Genomic DNA, 20,500 nt, shown 5'->3' on the forward strand with positions numbered 1-20,500 from the left:
AGAAAAGCGTTTCTATAGGATTGTCAGGGAAACAGAAAAGTGTTTCTGTAGGATTGTCAGGTAAACAGAAAAGTGTTTCTGTAGGATTGTCAGGGAAACAGAAAAGCGTTTCTGTAGGATTGTCAGGGAAACAGAAAAGCGTTTCTGTAGGATTGTCAGGGAAACAGAAAAGTGTTTCTGTAGGATTGTCAGAGAAACAGAAAAGTGTTTCTGTAGGATTGTCAGGGAAACAGAAAAGTGTTTCTGTAGGATTGTCAGGGAAACAAAGAAGTGTTTATGTAGGATTGTCAGGAAACAAGGCATTAATTGCAACGCTTCTAAGATGATTAAATGAAGTAAATGTGTAAACTTGAAATGCATGCTTTATAGTCCTGACTTTTTATCGACCGAATTTGGCACATTAAATAGTGTTCTTTTCAAAACGTTCACAAAATAGTACATTATATTTGTGTTGAATTATGTTTTTGTATGTTTCATATTTCCAAAGGATAGACAAATGTTTGAAGTGCCTGATTTCGTACCTTGGCCACAAATGTGTGAGCTACTCAGCTGTAAGTTTAAACAACTGACACAACGTGGACTTAGGAAGGATGATCTTCACTACCTGGCTCACAAAGTGTTCCAGGGTAATTATATCGGAATACATAGACATATAGCTAAACGTATCATTGGAATACAGTGACAGATAGCTAAACGTATCATTGGAATACTGACACATAAAGCTACACGTATCACTGGAATACTGAGACATATAGCTAAAACGCATAAACGTATCATTGAAATACAGGGGCAGATAGGTAAACGTATCATAGGAATACAGTTACAGATAGCTAAACGTATTATTGGAATACAGTGACAGATGGCTAAACGTATCATTGGAATACAGTGACAGATATCTAAACGTATCATTGGAATACTGACACATAAAGATACACGTATAAACGTATCATTGGAATACAGGGACAGATATCTAAACGTACCATTGGAATACTGACACATAAAGATACACGTATAAACGTATCATTGGAATACAGGGACAGATATCTAAACGTACCATTGGAATACAGGGACATATAGTTAAATGTTGTAATTTATTGCAAAATACTGATGACTTACTGGGTCATTTGAATACATTATTCCATTACATAATTAAACGTTTCGTATCATTGGATTACAGGAATAACAATATGATGTTATTTTATCTAGGAAGCCAAGAGATAGACGACTATTCGCCATATAGCATCACGTGGGGACAGTTCGTCAAGGTAAACACTACATGTACTTGTTTCTGACGTCGTCATGGAAGAAAGAGTTGCTATATGATATACAATTTTATGTCGTCTTGTCTTATGTTATACAGATGCACTTTTCATACAAATCTACGATTTACTTTATGTGAACAAATTATATATTCGTTAAAGATGCTCCACCGCCGACAGAGCATAAATGATATTCATTATTTGAATAATAATTGGTGTTTAATCATATATATATATGTCTAATTAACACAAAAAATAATAAGAAATAATTCATTTTGCCTTTGGTGCATGCGCAATCAGTACTTCATTCCATATAGGATATAGTGCCACGGATTTTTTTCGGGATGCAATTAATAATTTTTCATATTTTTAACTTGAAGTAAAATTAGAAGCTCATACTTTTCAATGTTGGTAATGGTGTAAAGTAAGTAACTTTTGTAACTGAAGAAAAATACTAAATCGTCTTCTCCTGTTTTTGATAGTGAAAAAATACCATTTGTCGGCGGTGGAGCATCTTTAAGCATTGACGTCACTATTTGTTAAATTCATTCGGTTATGAACAAACATGTGTTTTCAAACTGTAATTTTGCTTGCAACTTCAACATATTTATAATTTATCATGTCAAATTTATCACCATTTATCATCGTGTCAATAGAAGATATTTTAAAATTGTGGAACACAACATTTATACATAACATCTGATTATGAAAACAGATGAATTTTAAGAGCAATACTGATTTAATATTGATATTTTAACACCATCCATCCTCTTAACCTTGTCAGGACAATCTTCAGCTTGCCTCAGGAGCTGTCAGTTTTACTTTCTGGGACTGGTTTTACAGTATCATGAAGCTGACGGCGAAACACCTGAGGGAACTATGGCAAGACGGGTACGTCCTATATAAAGCTCTCCTTCCTTTCAATAAAGCATTGATACTGTTAGCATGCTATGTTTGATTGTGATTTTAATGATTTGTGATTTGGACTGATTCACCTGATAAAGTCCAGCTTTGATTTTACTTTGTGAGCAGCCATTATATCATCATATTTTATAGTCCCATTTACAGTTCAAGCATTTCATCTAAAATCACATCCTCTACAAAGCATGGTTTGATTACATTGATGTTTAACACAAATCCATCCTTTGATTAGAATTAGAATTAGAATTACAATTATCTAAATAATACTGTTAATTCTTTATTTTATCATGATTTCAGTCATATTTAACAATTATTATTTTTACATCAAAACGCCCGCCTATTACTTTTTTCTAGATGCATAATGGGATTTATAAGTCGACCACAAGCAGAGAAACAGCTTCTGAGTGTGTCCAACGGCAACTTTCTGTTACGCTTCAGTGAGTCCGAGTTAGGCGGTGTTACTATCGGCTGGGTAGACAACGAAACAGAAGGTAAAACGGTCACCTCTAAATTTATACACAACGGTAAGGGTAATATTAAATATCACAAAGTCCCAGGCTTCTGTTTTGTTTGAAATAATAATGAAAAATCATTGGAAAGCAAAACAATATGTTTATGCAACTAAAGCCTTTGTATCTCAAACGGTCTTTCCCTCATATCACTTAATCATTTTTTTTATCCTAATTTAGAGTATATCTATTTGCAGATTCGATTACAAGATACTTTTACAGATTGGTTTATTAATAATGTTGCTTGTAATGTAAAGTCGACTTTAATTTGTACCCCATAATGTCTCCGTTATATGAAAACCCCCTATTATGTCAGATGACGCTGACACAGAGGGGACTCGAGAAGTGAACTTTGCACAACCATACGAAGGAGATGACTTTAGTGTCAAAAGTCTGGCTGAACGCATCAAAGACGTGGGCAAACTAGTGTATCTTTACCCAGACATACCCAAGGAACAAGCGTTCAAAAAGTATTGGCTACCATTCCCAGGTAAGGACAATCTCGAGTATACAGGGGCTACTATCACTGTCGTTATATTCACCCCAGGACAATTCATAGTACAACTGGTGGTAGTTCAGGACAAAAACCCCGGGCAATTACAGGTCTATAGGGACTTCCAAGTCACGTAATCAACCACAGTATATCGTTTTACTATGAGAGGTAGATATAACATCTGTGAAAGTAACTCCTGGAGTACGAGAATGGGGTGGATGTTACGTCAGTGGTAGTAACACCTGGAGTATCGAGAATGAGGATGAAAGTAATGTCAGTGATAGTAACTCCTGGATTATCGATTAATTAACTAATTGCAATGTATCTGGGTAATAACAGATTTATCATTAACATGGAATTAATGGTTGATATACTCAAGGGAATATATTACTCACAAGAAGATAGTATATTCAGATAAGTAATACCTTGCGAAAGTATCATATACTTTATTTATGATGTTTAACACCTTTTTTATTTAGGACGGAATTCAAGAAAACCGCATAACCCTCGCTACAAGCACATTGGAACACTGATTCAAGATATCGTGTAAGTTGTTGAGAAATATGGCTACATGTCCCTTTTGTTTATACAGCTTGTGAATGGCCTGTTTCACCCGTGTATCTAATCTAATCAATTAATAGTGTAAAGGACGGTATCACTTTCGGCCGTTTTACGGTCACTCAGTGATAAGCAAAATATTTTGCATGAAGATACCTTAAGGTCATATTTTATGTTAATCATAATATCCGATTTTTTCTGCGCTTATGGTATTTTTTTTAAGTCCTAATTAATCAAATATTTGAATAGAGATAATATTTCTTGCAGTTTTTGCATGTAAATATTGGGTTTGTGAAATTCAGAAAACTGTTGATTTAGAAAAAAAATAGGTCACAGTGACCTAGTTAAGCATTTGTTCTATATTAGTATTAAACACTTTAATATTTTTGCTGAAAACTAAGGTTTCCAAACGATTTGATAGCTTGAAATTGATGTTTAGTACTGCATGTCGATCTTGATATGACCTTCTTAAGATGTTTACATCCTAGGTTTACATTGGCTAGTTCACGTGCATAAATTAGGTCATATTCAATTAATGGTGTCATCTGTCCACTAAGCATCCTCTGGTTTTCCATATTTAAAGCAGAATTTGAATTATTTTGACTTATTTTATGAGTTTATTTCAAGCGACGCCTTCAGTGAAAGTAGTATGTTAGATTTATGACTGCTGCCCCATTGCATGGTCGTAAAAGGACACTAAATACGAAATCGTAATTTCTGGGTTATTGAGAAAAATACTTATTTTTTCCAACCTTTTCAGACCTTTAGATTAATATTTAGCACTAGGTTTGTATTTTGTCACGATCTACTTCAGATGACTACATTCTAGGGTCACAATTACTGAGTCACGTGATAAATAAGGTCACCAATGCTGGGTTACGTGATAAATTATGTAACATTCAATAAATGGTATCGACTTTTAACAAAGTACACAGCCAATATTTCCTAACCTGAATTTCAGGTCAAGAAATCTTGACCTGAAATTCACCTGAAATTGACCAGAAATTCTGGTTAATTTCAGGTAAAATTCAGGTCAAGATTTCTTGACCTGAAATTCTGGTCAATTTCTGGTCAATTTCAGGTTAAGATTTCTTGACCTGAATTTCAGGTCAAATTTCAAGAGAAATTCTGGTCAATTTCAGGTGAAGATTTCTTGACCTGAAATTCAGGTCAAATTTCATGCAAAATTCTGGTGAATTTCAGGTGAATTTCAGGTCAATAAATCTTAACCTGAAATTCAGGTGAAGAAATCTTGACATGAAATTCAGGTCAAGAAATCTTAACCTGAATTTCAGGTCAATATTTCTTGACCTGAAATTCTGGTCAATATCAGGTCAATTTCTGGTCAAGAAATCTTGACCTAAAATTCAGGTTAAGAAATCTTCACCTGAATTTCAGGTCAATATTTCTTGACCTGAATTTCTGGTCAATTTCAGGTCAATTTTAGGTCAAGAAATCTTCATCTGAAATTCTGGTTAAGATTTCCTTGGGTGACTTTCAGGTCAAATTTTCTTTGGATCATTTACTGGATACTGTTACGGCTTTCATAGATCTACTTTCTATTAAAAATAATTTGTAAAATTGTCTATTAAAATGATTCCTCCAGTATAAAAACGTCTGAAAAATGAAGAGAAGACATTGTAAGTGTTTTAAAACAGTATTTATTTTGCAGTTAAGAAAAAAAACTGCTACATAAAACTTAAGCACATGTTTTGCTTATCATTTGTAGCAAAGAGCGATAACTCTTTACCAATATCTTGTTTGATCATCACTTTGGACAGATAAATATGCAAATTATGCATGATATATATACCGGTATGTACAAAAGTTCCTGCTCTGACACATAGCAATTGTACTTATAATTACACAATTCGGTAATAATTGGTATATACACTGATGAAGTTAACTTTTTACATATATGTACATGCTTTGTACAAAGGATGATGTGGGTTTTGTCAGTGTGATATACAATGTATATGGAGCTTTGTATATGACCAGAGGTGTTGCCTTGTAGCCAATCAAATCCCTTGTTGCCTTGGTCAAGCCTGTTACTTGAGAGTAGCCGGCGCTTGTTGACCTAACCAATAATTCAGACAAACAGAGTATGGACTTCTCCCTCCAATTCAGGGGTTACAGGCACTGACTGGCCCCAGATATCTGCAATATCATACCAACAGAAGGCATCAGTCCATCCATTTAGAGAGAAAGAAAACCTAAAAAAATAGAAATAAAAAACAAATGCCACAATGAATATGATGTTGACTAAGTAAATATCATGATAGCATGTACACGTATGTATTACTAGATGTTTCTGTGGTTTGCCGGCATGCATAAAATATGAATATTGGTCTTAATTAACCGCAAGTACAAAAGAAAAACATTTTGTTTATTTGTTCGTCAAATTACCAAGTCATGTTATTCGTCCCGAAAACCATTTGTATGTCTTTTACCAAGTTAATTAATTATGGACATTTGATCTATTCGAAGATATTACAACATGTATTTAAAATTCTACATGGTTAGTATAAAACCTTTCTCCAACTCCAACTAAAAAGTCCTTATTTCTTACATTAGAAATGTATGTGTTTCAAACAAGGTAAATGTTAACCACATTATTTAAAATTTACAAGCAGGAACTTAATGTCATAAAAAGAAATATATTGACTAAGTAAGTTTCATAAATTTCAGAAAGACAACTCGTATTTAAGTATGAAATCATTTCAGATGTGAAAAAATACCTGATCTTCGTAGCCGAAGAGGCATGGCTAGTTTGCTGATCTTCAATTCTCAAACACTGTCACGTCTGGAGAAAAGTGCTGTTTGTGGCCATGCATTTTAATGTGGTCAGTCTGAAATATTCAACAGTTGTCATTAATAAAGTTTTATAACAAAAGAGGCTACAATATTAGTGCCTTTTTGTTATGATCAATGCCTAGACATATAAATTATAATGTTGGAATGTCACTATTAGATCATGTACATGTTTGTGAATATGGTTACATACTTTTTATACAAGGCAAGTCTTTCACAGACCCATGTGTATCAAAAAAAAAAAAAAAAAAAAAAAAAAATTGTGACTAAATTAAACAATACATCTGTAGAACAAATCATATGCAGCGTAACTCAAGATTGTCTCCCCTTATTAGTAGTTATTACTACAAATAGTTCAGAAGTTAGGGTCCAGCCTGGACAATCAAATCACTGTGAACTTGGCTTTTACTTTTTACCTTTCTCTTAGAACATAGGGTCAATGACCTGAATGTAGTGTATTAAATATCAGCTTTGGGTTACAGAATTGAACTACATATGTATCTTTCAAATTTCATCACCAATATAAGTCATATATTTAACACTTCAGAAATGCAGGGCTTTGCAGGATATTATTAGATAAGAAGAGGATGAAGAGCCAGTTCTTATACAATATATCTCACTTCATTCAAAGGGAAGATATTATGAAGTATACATGTATATTGTATAATATACCACATGAGTTATAGCAATCTGATTTTAAAGTTAATTATGGAATAAAACTTACAATGAATAAAAACTTTGCTCCCAATACACTTATCAATACAGTGACATTCATATGTACAATATCATACAAACTTTTTTTCCACATTTTGTTTGCTTACCAAATAAAAAAGTTTGGGTAAGTTCTTCTTGCCCAGTCCTGGAATATTTTCTTGATTAAAATCAATTTTATATCTCCGGTATTTAATTTCAAAGACATCAATCTGTCAAATCTGGAAAATAAATGAAAAATAAACTAATGATGGCAATTTAGCATGTTTGTATCTCTGACATGAACATGTATGTACATGTATACATTTTGTGTATATGTAACTATATGTACCTATAGGTTAACTACCCGTATTTACTTGGGGTTATTGAATCAATATTGCAAGTAAGGTTCTTTAAAAGATTTACTTTTCCCTATTACACCATGCTGATAACTGTTCTCTTAAAATAAACTTTTACAGAACTATCGAATCAGTTAAAGTTCTATAAATGTCCTCATCAAAGACTAGACATACGAAATGTAATTATAAGTATCCACAATTAATTTCAATATTCTATATTTTCATGATAGCAAAATATTAGAAATATATTATTAAATAATCATATAATTATATTTAGCCATTGGTTGCCAGTTATTTACTATAAATAATGTATGTATTTCAAAATTGCATATTGATAAGATTCACAAAGAAATCATCAATGTTGGATCTGAATTAATATTCAGTTGACACAATATGTACCATAGATAAATTTAAGAACAGATTAAAGAATGTTTACAAAACATAAATGCCATCATTGAATCAGGAATGAGGATTATATTAATTATAACATTATTATTGTATCTAAATTAAAGCATCACTACTCTGGTATTTCTAATTTCTTAGTCTAGTGATTTTTTTGTCATTAAAAAAGCTGTGTCGAAAACATGAAGAGATCCTTTCCTGGTAGGTATATGTACATAATTATGCACTATATTTATTAATTTGTGAAGCTGCAGAATGTATACCAATGTAAACTTCACCATTTACATATATAAACATTACCCATTATGGTGTGGAATTCATACAATTACCACACTGAAGTTGTGATAACACTAACAACTAGTGTTCATGTTTTATTTGATTTCTAATTTCCTGTTTTATTTGATTTCTTATTTAACCTTTATTCTTTATATAAGCCTATTTAAGCAAGGTTATGGACAATAGAGAATGATGACAGTCTTGAGTCTTGTACAATTATTATATGTAGATTTCTACTGTACATGTACTATGTAGTCTACATGTAGGGTACAATTAATGTACATGTATACTTCTTCATGCCAATCATGATTATAAATGTAATTTGAAGGATTAATTACAGTATGGGTTGTGACAGTCCAATTCACTGAATATGGATATGCATACACTCCATACAGTACCTGATGATACACAAACTACTAGACTCTACATAGAGTACAAACGGTAGGCCTATCGGACATAATGTATACACCTTTATTTATTGGGTCAGATGGACTGGGCTTTCTTACGGATTTATTTTGGCTTTAATTTTAGGTACTTTGTAAATATACGGAGTCATAAAAAGACACACTAAAACTACTTTCTTAATCAGAACCTCACCGCTTCCGGGCGGCATAGAATTTATTTTTCATCAGATGTTGGCTTCTCAAACTTACTTTGTGATTGTCGTATTTTGTTCCGATAACATAGTTAAGCTGCTTGTAATATCGCTGACAGTTAGGCATCCTAGTCGTAGTGTACCGGCAAACATCATATATCGTAATGTATTACACCACATTCACTAATATTGGCGATATAATCAAAATATTGTGACAATATCATAGGCCACCGCCTTGATCTGTTGTCACAGACTCCATCCAATCTGGGTCGATGAGATGCTTGACTCCGCCGATCCGTAAATGATAAACATATCGATGATCTAGATTTGAACTAGAGCGCCATCTATATCGAGCAGACGTAAACAACAGCACGTGCGCGTTTTTACTACAGAGGCCGGGATATCGATGTTGACAATCTTCTGTAGAAAATGAGTAGAGGCGAAAGAAGTTGTTTCAGGTAATCCGTCGATATGAATATGAAATTTAGACGAGTTTTTTCTCTCTCATAAAACAAACGAGGTTGTTGTTTTGTTGATCAGACAATATTTGTGAAAAGTTTCATTGGGGTCCTGACCCGGCCCTTGGGATATTTTTTCCTTGCGGTTATTTTATTAGATTTCCATAGGAATATGATTCGTTAAGCCCATAACTGCAATAATTGCCAATTAAAAAATTTAATACAATTATGACAGTAAATTGAAATTTTGTCAAAATACAGAAAAATATGACTACGAAGTAGCCTAGCCAGTACACGTAAATCACAGGAGCTTGACGTTTTGTCAATTGTACATGTACAGTATGTAAATATACAATATACATATATAAACTACTCCTATTGATTTTCAGTACCATATTTAAAAGTGATTTTAAGTATAGGGGTACCTGTACAAGAAAAAGAATTTAAAAAAAAAGATTAGTCAGAAGGTGATATCTTTTAGCTAAAACAGTAGCTAATTTGTTGCAGCTAATGACAAGTAATGTACAATGTAGAACTACATTTGTACTTTATGCTAGGCCTATTAAAATTAAAGTCAAGATGCGATTAATTTTACAAGTTCTTAAAAAAACAACCAAGTTACAAAGTGCATTGTCTATAGGCCTATAGAATAATTATCATTGTATGTAAAACATCACGCCTTTCATAAAACATTCTAGTGTCATAATTACACAGATTTATTGTTAATTTATTCTGATTTGTTGGTTTTCTTATTATTATGTTAATTACATGTTGAGTAAAATATTGTTACAGGCAACTACATTTGTACATGTAGGCTTATGCTGTATATAATAAATTGACTGACTGCTGTATTGAGATTTGTGATGAAATCGTGATATTTGGGGATATTTAATAATTATGATTGTAGTGTAAATGCATGCCTGTTGGTATCTCTAGCTATACAGGTTGCTTATACATGTATATATATTTGGACATGAAGCACATCATGACATGACTGACTAATATTACCTTATTGCAGTTACAACGATACATTAAACGGTTTCTAATAAAATATCAAATATAATACGCACACACGGGACTGACTTTATTTCATAATATCAATTCCATATGACATCCTTAAGCTTTTGCAATAACTTATTTTATGAAAAAAATTATGTCAGATGCTACATGTATATATCTCTGGTAACTCTAGATAAAAAAAACGCCTTAGCAAAAGTTGCTAAAACCTTTCTTTTATCTTTAGCAAAAAAGAAATATTTTTAGCAGAACACACCTAGTGCCCAGCAAAGTCACTTATACAATAGCGCATAGGGCAAAATTTGCAATGCTTTAAATTGCTAAAAGTAAACTAAGAAATTGTAAAAGAACATGATATTTTCATAATCTTCCACATATCCCTCCCTTTATTCCTCAAGGCCATAACCACGCCATTATTTTTTCAGTGTAACACTTGGAATGACAAATGTTTAGGAACTTAAATTCCATCTTGAATCATATGGATTTGATAGCGCAGGTATTTAGAATGAAAAAAAAAATGAAACCACAAATTTATTCTCGTTCTTCAGCCAAAAAAATGGCTTAGTAAAAAATGCTAAAATGATTATTTTTATTTTAGCAATTAGTGTCTTCTATTAGCAAAATGCCAAAAATTCTATCCATAGAGTGAGCACAGTATATGATTTTTAGGTCATCTGACAGAATATAAATCAATTGTCTGACAAAAAGGTAACATTTTAACAAGTATTCTTCACCATAGCATATTGTTTAAGTTTTATATACATGTACATGTAGATATACGTACATGTTGTAAATACATTTATCTATTAAAAGAAGAAATTAATGATAATCACAGATTGTTTTGTCACTTCATGATAGCTTTAAACGATTCACATTCAAAGAGGTTCACCTTCTTCAACTATTTTTTTTCTAGGAACTTCGACTTTAGTGGGTCGATTTTTTTCGTAGAGGATCTGTTACACAGCCTAGAACCCTCCTCCCCTCCCTCCCCCTCCCCATCCCTAGGAAAACAATGACAAAGTCTGTTTTCTGCTTTATGTTATTTATCTTCCAAAAGTTCTTTACTTGATCTTCTTGCCACTGCAATCCCTGAAATGTAAAAGAGAAACATTTACATTCCAACTGCACATGATCTACAAGTTATTTAGCTGAATCTACGGACATAAAGTCAAACTGCATGTAATATACTGGAGATGGCATACTGTGTTAACACTTTCATTAGAAGTCGAAATCATATTGTACACTGTTCTAGAAATAAAGAACACTTTGTCATCAAATGCATTGGTTTTTTCCCTCTAAAATAGTCATAGTAAGATAAAAAAAATGTTCGAGTTTCTCTTAACATTTTTTGGGTTATATATACAAAAAATCAGATGACTCAGCATTACCAGTGTTTAATTAAATTAAATTTAAAAAGTTTCAGGAACAAGAGGCCCATGGGCCTTAACGGTCATCTGACTCATGGCACAAAACAGCAAAGTCACAGTATAAAGCAAATTGGTTAACAATTAATATAAACAATACAAGGAACTCCTTAGTTGAATATGTAAGTTTCTGAAATAGGTAAATATCATTTGTTGAACAAACTTGGTAGCCCTTCATCCATATATGGTTGTAACCAATTCAAGGATTAATATGAGGAGTCGTCAGATTTTAAAGCCAAATTTCAGCAAAGCTCCCATTTTGGACCTCCGCCGTACTATCCCCATGGGTCTAAGCTCGGTCCTTTATAAAATATGATTGTCCTCACCTAAAGTTCCCCCTTCTGAATCAATTAAAACCCCTATAGACCAATTTTCATTGAGATCGGAGACTGAAACCTGAAAACAGGGAGTGGGCCAGTGGCCATCTTGGAATACCAAAATCTTTATGAAAATGTTTTCATGTTGTTCGGCATCAATTACAACCCCTATAGACCAATTTTCATTGAGATCGGAGGTTGAAACCTTAAAACAGGAAGTGGGCCAGCGGCCATCTTGGAATACCAAAAAGCTTTACGAAAATGTTGTATGTTGTTCGGCATCAATTAAACCCCTATAAAATCATTGAGATCGGAGACCGAAACCTGAAAACAGGAATTGGGCCAGCTAAAATTAAGAAAATTTGCCCTTTTGGGGCCCCACCCCTCAGCCCCTAGGGGTCAAACCAGACTCATTTATCTAAAATATGATTGTCCTTCTCCAATGATGTTTCACACCAAATACAGATGAAATCTATTCAAGGATGAAGGAGGAGTAGGATTTTAAAGCTAAAATTAAGAAAATTTGCCCTTTTGGGGCCCCATACCTCAGCCCCTAGGGGTCGGACCAGGCTCATTTATGTAAAATATGATTGTCCGTCCCCAATGAGATTTCACACCAAATATGGATGAAATCCATCCAAGGATGAAGGAGGAGTAGGATTTTAAAGCTAAAATTAAGAAAATTTGCCCTTTTGGGGCCCCGCCCCTCTGCCCCTAGGGGTCGGACCTATCTCATTTATGTAAAATATGATTGTCCTTCCCCAAGGATGTTTCATACCAAATATGGATGTAATTCACTTAAGGGTTTAGGAGGAGTAGGCTTTTGTATAAATAGTTTTACGCACGACGCACGGCGGACGGTGGACGGCGGACGGCGGACGGCGGACGGCGCACGACGACGGACAAAACACGATGACAATAGGTCATCCTGACCTTCGGTCAGATGACCTAAAAATCATATACTGTGCTCACTCTATGGATAGAATTTTTGGCATTTTGCTAATAGAAGACACTAATTGCTAAAATAAAAATAATCATTTTAGCATTTTTTACTAAGCCATTTTTTTGGCTGAAGAACGAGAATAAATTTGTGGTTTCATTTTTTTTTCATTCTAAATACCTGCGCTATCAAATCCATATGATTCAAGATGGAATTTAAGTTCCTAAACATTTGTCATTCCAAGTGTTACACTGAAAAAATAATGGCGTGGTTATGGCCTTGAGGAATAAAGGGAGGGATATGTGGAAGATTATGAAAATATCATGTTCTTTTACAATTTCTTAGTTTACTTTTAGCAATTTAAAGCATTGCAAATTTTGCCCTATGCGCTATTGTAGAAGTGACTTTGTTGGGCACTAGGTGTGTTCTGCTAAAAATATTTCTTTTTTGCTAAAGATAAAAGAAAGGTTTTAGCAACTTTTGCTAAGGCGTTTTTTTATCTAGAGTTACCAGAGATATATACATGTAGCATCTGACATAATTTTTTTCATAAAATAAGTTATTGCAAAAGCTTAAGGATGTCATATGGAATTGATATTATGAAATAAAGTCAGTCCCGTGTGTGCGTATTATATTTGATATTTTATTAGAAACCGTTTAATGTATCGTTGTAACTGCAATAAGGTAATATTAGTCAGTCATGTCATGATGTGCTTCATGTCCAAATATATATACATGTATAAGCAACCTGTATAGCTAGAGATACCAACAGGCATGCATTTACACTACAATCATAATTATTAAATATCCCCAAATATCACGATTTCATCACAAATCTCAATACAGCAGTCAGTCAATTTATTATATACAGCATAAGCCTACATGTACAAATGTAGTTGCCTGTAACAATATTTTACTCAACATGTAATTAACATAATAATAAGAAAACCAACAAATCAGAATAAATTAACAATAAATCTGTGTAATTATGACACTAGAATGTTTTATGAAAGGCGTGATGTTTTACATACAATGATAATTATTCTATAGGCCTATAGACAATGCACTTTGTAACTTGGTTGGTTTTTTTAAGAACTTGTAAAATTAATCGCATCTTGACTTTAATTTTAATAGGCCTAGCATAAAGTACAAATGTAGTTCTACATTGTACATTACTTGTCATTAGCTGCAACAAATTAGCTACTGTTTTAGCTAAAAGATATCACCTTCTGACTAATCTTTTTTTTTAAATTCTTTTTCTTGTACAGGTACCCCTATACTTAAAATCACTTTTAAATATGGTACTGAAAATCAATAGGAGTAGTTTATATATGTATATTGTATATTTACATACTGTACATGTACAATTGACAAAACGTCAAGCTCCTGTGATTTACGTGTACTGGCTAGGCTACTTCGTAGTCATATTTTTCTGTATTTTGACAAAATTTCAATTTACTGTCATAATTGTATTAAATTTTTTAATTGGCAATTATTGCAGTTATGGGCTTAACGAATCATATTCCTATGGAAATCTAATAAAATAACCGCAAGGAAAAAATATCCCAAGGGCCGGGTCAGGACCCCAATGAAACTTTTCACAAATATTGTCTGATCAACAAAACAACAACCTCGTTTGTTTTTATGAGAGAGAAAAAAACTCGTCTAAATTTCATATTCATATCGACGGATTACCTGAAACAACTTCTTTCGCCTCTACTCATTTTCTACAGAAGATTGTCAACATCGATATCCCGGCCTCTGTAGTAAAAACGCGCACGTGCTGTTGTTTACGTCTGCTCGATATAGATGGCGCTCTAGTTCAAATCTAGATCATCGATATGTTTATCATTTACGGATCGGCGGAGTCAAGCATCTCATCGACCCAGATTGGATGGAGTCTGTGACAACAGATCAAGGCGGTGGCCTATGATATTGTCACAATATTTTGATTATATCGCCAATATTAGTGAATGTGGTGTAATACATTACGATATATGATGTTTGCCGGTACACTACGACTAGGATGCCTAACTGTCAGCGATATTACAAGCAGCTTAACTATGTTATCGGAACAAAATACGACAATCACAAAGTAAGTTTGAGAAGCCAACATCTGATGAAAAATAAATTCTATGCCGCCCGGAAGCGGTGAGGTTCTGATTAAGAAAGTAGTTTTAGTGTGTCTTTTTATGACTCCGTATATTTACAAAGTACCTAAAATTAAAGCCAAAATAAATCCGTAAGAAAGCCCAGTCCATCTGACCCAATAAATAAAGGTGTATACATTATGTCCGATAGGCCTACCGTTTGTACTCTATGTAGAGTCTAGTAGTTTGTGTATCATCAGGTACTGTATGGAGTGTATGCATATCCATATTCAGTGAATTAGACTGTCACAACCCATACTGTAATTAATCCTTCAAATTACATTTATAATCATGATTGGCATGAAGAAGTATACATGTACATTAATTGTACCCTACATGTAGACTACATAGTACATGTACAGTAGAAATCTACATATAATAATTGTACATGTAGAACTAATTATATATTCATAAGACTCAAGACTGTCATCATTCTCTATTGTCCATAACCTTGCTTAAATAGGCTTATATAAAGAATAAAGGTTAAATAAGAAATCAAATAAAACAGGAAATTAGAAATCAAATAAAACATGAACACTAGTTGTTAGTGTTATCACAACTTCAGTGTGGTAATTGTATGAATTCCACACCATAATGGGTAATGTTTATATATGTAAATGGTGAAGTTTACATTGGTATACATTCTGCAGCTTCACAAATTAATAAATATAGTGCATAATTATGTACATATACCTACCAGGAAAGGATCTCTTCATGTTTTCGACACAGCTTTTTTAATGACAAAAAAATCACTAGACTAAGAAATTAGAAATACCAGAGTAGTGATGCTTTAATTTAGATACAATAATAATGTTATAATTAATATAATCCTCATTCCTGATTCAATGATGGCATTTATGTTTTGTAAACATTCTTTAATCTGTTCTTAAATTTATCTATGGTACATATTGTGTCAACTGAATATTAATTCAGATCCAACATTGATGATTTCTTTGTGAATCTTATCAATATGCAATTTTGAAATACATACATTATTTATAGTAAATAACTGGCAACCAATGGCTAAATATAATTATATGATTATTTAATAATATATTTCTAATATTTTGCTATCATGAAAATATAGAATATTGAAATTAATTGTGGATACTTATAATTACATTTCGTATGTCTAGTCTTTGATGAGGACATTTATAGAACTTTAACTGATTCGATAGTTCTGTAAAAGTTTTATTTTAAGAGAACAGTTATCAGCATGGTGTAATAGGGAAAAGTAAATCTTTTAAAGAACCTTACTTGCAATATTGATTCAATAACCCCAAGTAAATACGGGTAGTTAACCTATAGGTACATATAGTTACATATACACAAAATGTATACATGTACATACATGTTCATGTCAGAGATACAAACATGCTAAATTGCCATCATTAGTTTATTTTTCATTTATTTTCCAGATTTGACAGATTGATGTCTTTGAAATTAAATACCGGAGATATAAAATTGATTTTAATTAATCAAGAAAATATTCCAGGACTGGGCAAGAAGAACTTACCCAAACTTTTTTATTTGGTAAGCAAACAAAATGTGGAAAAAAAGTTTGTATGATATTGTACATATGAATGTCACTGTATTGATAAGTGTATTGGGAGCAAAGTTTTTATTCATTGTAAGTTTTATTCCATAATTAACTTTAAAATCAGATTGCTATAACTCATGTGGTATATTATACAATATACATGTATACTTCATAATATCTTCCCTTTGAATGAAGTGAGATATATTGTATAAGAACTGGCTCTTCATCCTCTTCTTATCTAATAATATCCTGCAAAGCCCTGCATTTCTGAAGTGTTAAATATATGACTTATATTGGTGATGAAATTTGAAAGATACATATGTAGTTCAATTCTGTAACCCAAAGCTGATATTTAATACACTACATTCAGGTCATTGACCCTATGTTCTAAGAGAAAGGTAAAAAGTAAAAGCCAAGTTCACAGTGATTTGATTGTCCAGGCTGGACCCTAACTTCTGAACTATTTGTAGTAATAACTACTAATAAGGGGAGACAATCTTGAGTTACGCTGCATATGATTTGTTCTACAGATGTATTGTTTTAATTTAGTCACAATTTTTTTTTTTTTTTTTTTTTTTTTTTTATACACATGGGTCTGTGAAAGACTTGCCTTGTATAAAAAGTATGTAACCATATTCACAAACATGTACATGATCTAATAGTGACATTCCAACATTATAATTTATATGTCTAGGCATTGATCATAACAAAAAGGCACTAATATTGTAGCCTCTTTGTTATAAAACTTTATTAATGACAACTGTTGAATATTTCAGACTGACCACATTAAAATGCATGGCCACAAACAGCACTTTTCTCCAGACGTGACAGTGTTTGAGAATTGAAGATCAGCAAACTAGCCATGCCTCTTCGGCTACGAAGATCAGGTATTTTTTCACATCTGAAATGATTTCATACTTAAATACGAGTTGTCTTTCTGAAATTTATGAAACTTACTTAGTCAATATATTTCTTTTATGACATTAAGTTCCTGCTTGTAAATTTTAAATAATGTGGTTAACATTTACCTTGTTTGAAACACATACATTTCTAATGTAAGAAATAAGGACTTTTTAGTTGGAGTTGGAGAAAGGTTTTATACTAACCATGTAGAATTTTAAATACATGTTGTAATATCTTCGAATAGATCAAATGTCCATAATTAATTAACTTGGTAAAAGACATACAAATGGTTTTCGGGACGAATAACATGACTTGGTAATTTGACGAACAAATAAACAAAATGTTTTTCTTTTGTACTTGCGGTTAATTAAGACCAATATTCATATTTTATGCATGCCGGCAAACCACAGAAACATCTAGTAATACATACGTGTACATGCTATCATGATATTTACTTAGTCAACATCATATTCATTGTGGCATTTGTTTTTTATTTCTATTTTTTTAGGTTTTCTTTCTCTCTAAATGGATGGACTGATGCCTTCTGTTGGTATGATATTGCAGATATCTGGGGCCAGTCAGTGCCTGTAACCCCTGAATTGGAGGGAGAAGTCCATACTCTGTTTGTCTGAATTATTGGTTAGGTCAACAAGCGCCGGCTACTCTCAAGTAACAGGCTTGACCAAGGCAACAAGGGATTTGATTGGCTACAAGGCAACACCTCTGGTCATATACAAAGCTCCATATACATTGTATATCACACTGACAAAACCCACATCATCCTTTGTACAAAGCATGTACATATATGTAAAAAGTTAACTTCATCAGTGTATATACCAATTATTACCGAATTGTGTAATTATAAGTACAATTGCTATGTGTCAGAGCAGGAACTTTTGTACATACCGGTATATATATCATGCATAATTTGCATATTTATCTGTCCAAAGTGATGATCAAACAAGATATTGGTAAAGAGTTATCGCTCTTTGCTACAAATGATAAGCAAAACATGTGCTTAAGTTTTATGTAGCAGTTTTTTTTTCTTAACTGCAAAATAAATACTGTTTTAAAAACACTTACAATGTCTTCTCTTCATTTTTCAGACGTTTTTATACTGGAGGAATCATTTTAATAGACAATTTTACAAATTATTTTTAATAGAAAGTAGATCTATGAAAGCCGTAACAGTATCCAGTAAATGATCCAAAGAAAATTTGACCTGAAAGTCACCCAAGGAAATCTTAACCAGAATTTCAGATGAAGATTTCTTGACCTAAAATTGACCTGAAATTGACCAGAAATTCAGGTCAAGAAATATTGACCTGAAATTCAGGTGAAGATTTCTTAACCTGAATTTTAGGTCAAGATTTCTTGACCAGAAATTGACCTGATATTGACCAGAATTTCAGGTCAAGAAATATTGACCTGAAATTCAGGTTAAGATTTCTTGACCTGAATTTCATGTCAAGATTTCTTCACCTGAATTTCAGGTTAAGATTTATTGACCTGAAATTCACCTGAAATTCACCAGAATTTTGCATGAAATTTGACCTGAATTTCAGGTCAAGAAATCTTCACCTGAAATTGACCAGAATTTCTCTTGAAATTTGACCTGAAATTCAGGTCAAGAAATCTTAACCTGAAATTGACCAGAAATTGACCAGAATTTCAGGTCAAGAAATCTTGACCTGAATTTTACCTGAAATTAACCAGAATTTCTGGTCAATTTCAGGTGAATTTCAGGTCAAGATTTCTTGACCTGAAATTCAGGTTAGGAAATATTGGCTGTGTATCTCATCTTGATTTCGACCAGGTGGCGACACTGTTCCCTGTCCAGCAGTTTTGGAACTCTCTAATGTTTACCTTGACGATCTATTGTTGCGATTTTCAATGACGCGATAGAATCGACGCAACCGTGTGATTGTTGACTTGTTGCTAAGATGCAATGTATTAGAACTCCCATGTCACTAATGCTGGACCGGGTACCACGGCGCCACCTGGACAGGAACAATAACTCACTATTTCATAAGCAGATCATGACAAAACCCAAGTGTAGCTCCAAACGTCACGCTAAAGCTAAAAAATTCTACCTTCATTGAAGTCGTTGCTTGAAATACGTTCTTAAAACAACTCTAAATGATTTAAAAACCTACTTCAAACATGGTAAATTCGCGGATGCTTAGTGACCATTTATTGAATATGCCTAATTTATGCACATGACCTAGCCATTGTGACTTTAGGATCACAAGATCCACATGCAGTACAACACATCAATTTCAAAGTATCAAATCGTTGAAAAGTCTTAGTTTTCAGCGAAAATATTAAAGTTTTAAATGCTAAAATAGAACAAATACTTATCTATGTCACTTTGACATACTTTTTTCATATTTTCATCATTTTTGTGAACTGAACTTCACAAACCCAATATTTACATGCAAAAACTGCAAAAATATTATCTCTATATTAATGTTTATTCAATTGGGACTTAAACAATGAGCATATAAATTTCCACCTTTTACCTTTGACATGTGAAATTACCATGAGCGCAGAAAAAATCGGATATTCTGATTAGCATACAATATGCAGCTCACCTTAAGGTATCTTCATGCAAAATATTTTGCTTATCACGGAGTGGCCGTAAAACGGCATAAAGCGATACCCCTCCAAATTTTGCAGAAGTCATAATAATGGTAATTTTAGCCGTATTTGTTTGTATTGGCTATATCGATTATCAACGCCGACTCTTTCCTTCTACATTTATTGAACAACGATGTGCGTAGTCACTGACCAAACTAACCAGTCATTAAAGTTTACCTAGTCAACTTTAATGACAATTTGGTTAGACAGTAAAGGATTTATTTCGTGTATTTATCAT

General features: G+C 32.9%; 1 protein-coding gene and 2 long non-coding RNA genes across 3 annotated transcripts in view; 2 read left to right on the top strand and 1 right to left on the bottom strand.

The window, feature by feature from the left end:
• The window catches only part of LOC138320422 (signal transducer and activator of transcription 5A-like), a 38,777-nt gene that overhangs the window by 16,714 nt on the left and 1,563 nt on the right, over positions 1-20,500 (top strand). The window contains exons 16-21 of the mRNA XM_069263378.1: positions 488-626; positions 1,207-1,265; positions 2,044-2,150; positions 2,535-2,671; positions 3,006-3,179; positions 3,662-3,728. Of these exons, the coding sequence (XP_069119479.1) occupies positions 488-626; positions 1,207-1,265; positions 2,044-2,150; positions 2,535-2,671; positions 3,006-3,179; positions 3,662-3,728 (683 nt within the window). The remainder of the gene's footprint in view (positions 1-487; positions 627-1,206; positions 1,266-2,043; positions 2,151-2,534; positions 2,672-3,005; positions 3,180-3,661; positions 3,729-20,500) is intronic.
• LOC138320427 (uncharacterized) lies at positions 5,379-9,260 on the bottom strand. The gene is made up of 4 exons (XR_011208185.1): positions 8,932-9,260; positions 7,373-7,483; positions 6,479-6,589; positions 5,379-5,953 (listed from the first exon to the last, which is right to left on the bottom strand). It is a non-coding gene; the product is annotated as an uncharacterized lncRNA (long non-coding RNA).
• LOC138320421 (uncharacterized) lies at positions 14,805-18,700 on the top strand. Its single transcript, XR_011208184.1, has 4 exons — positions 14,805-15,124; positions 16,598-16,712; positions 17,496-17,606; positions 18,131-18,700. It is a non-coding gene; the product is annotated as an uncharacterized lncRNA (long non-coding RNA).

The sequence above is a fragment of the Argopecten irradians genome, chromosome 4 (genome assembly GCF_041381155.1).
Source record: "Argopecten irradians isolate NY chromosome 4, Ai_NY, whole genome shotgun sequence".
NCBI lineage: Eukaryota > Metazoa > Mollusca > Bivalvia > Pectinida > Pectinidae > Argopecten > Argopecten irradians.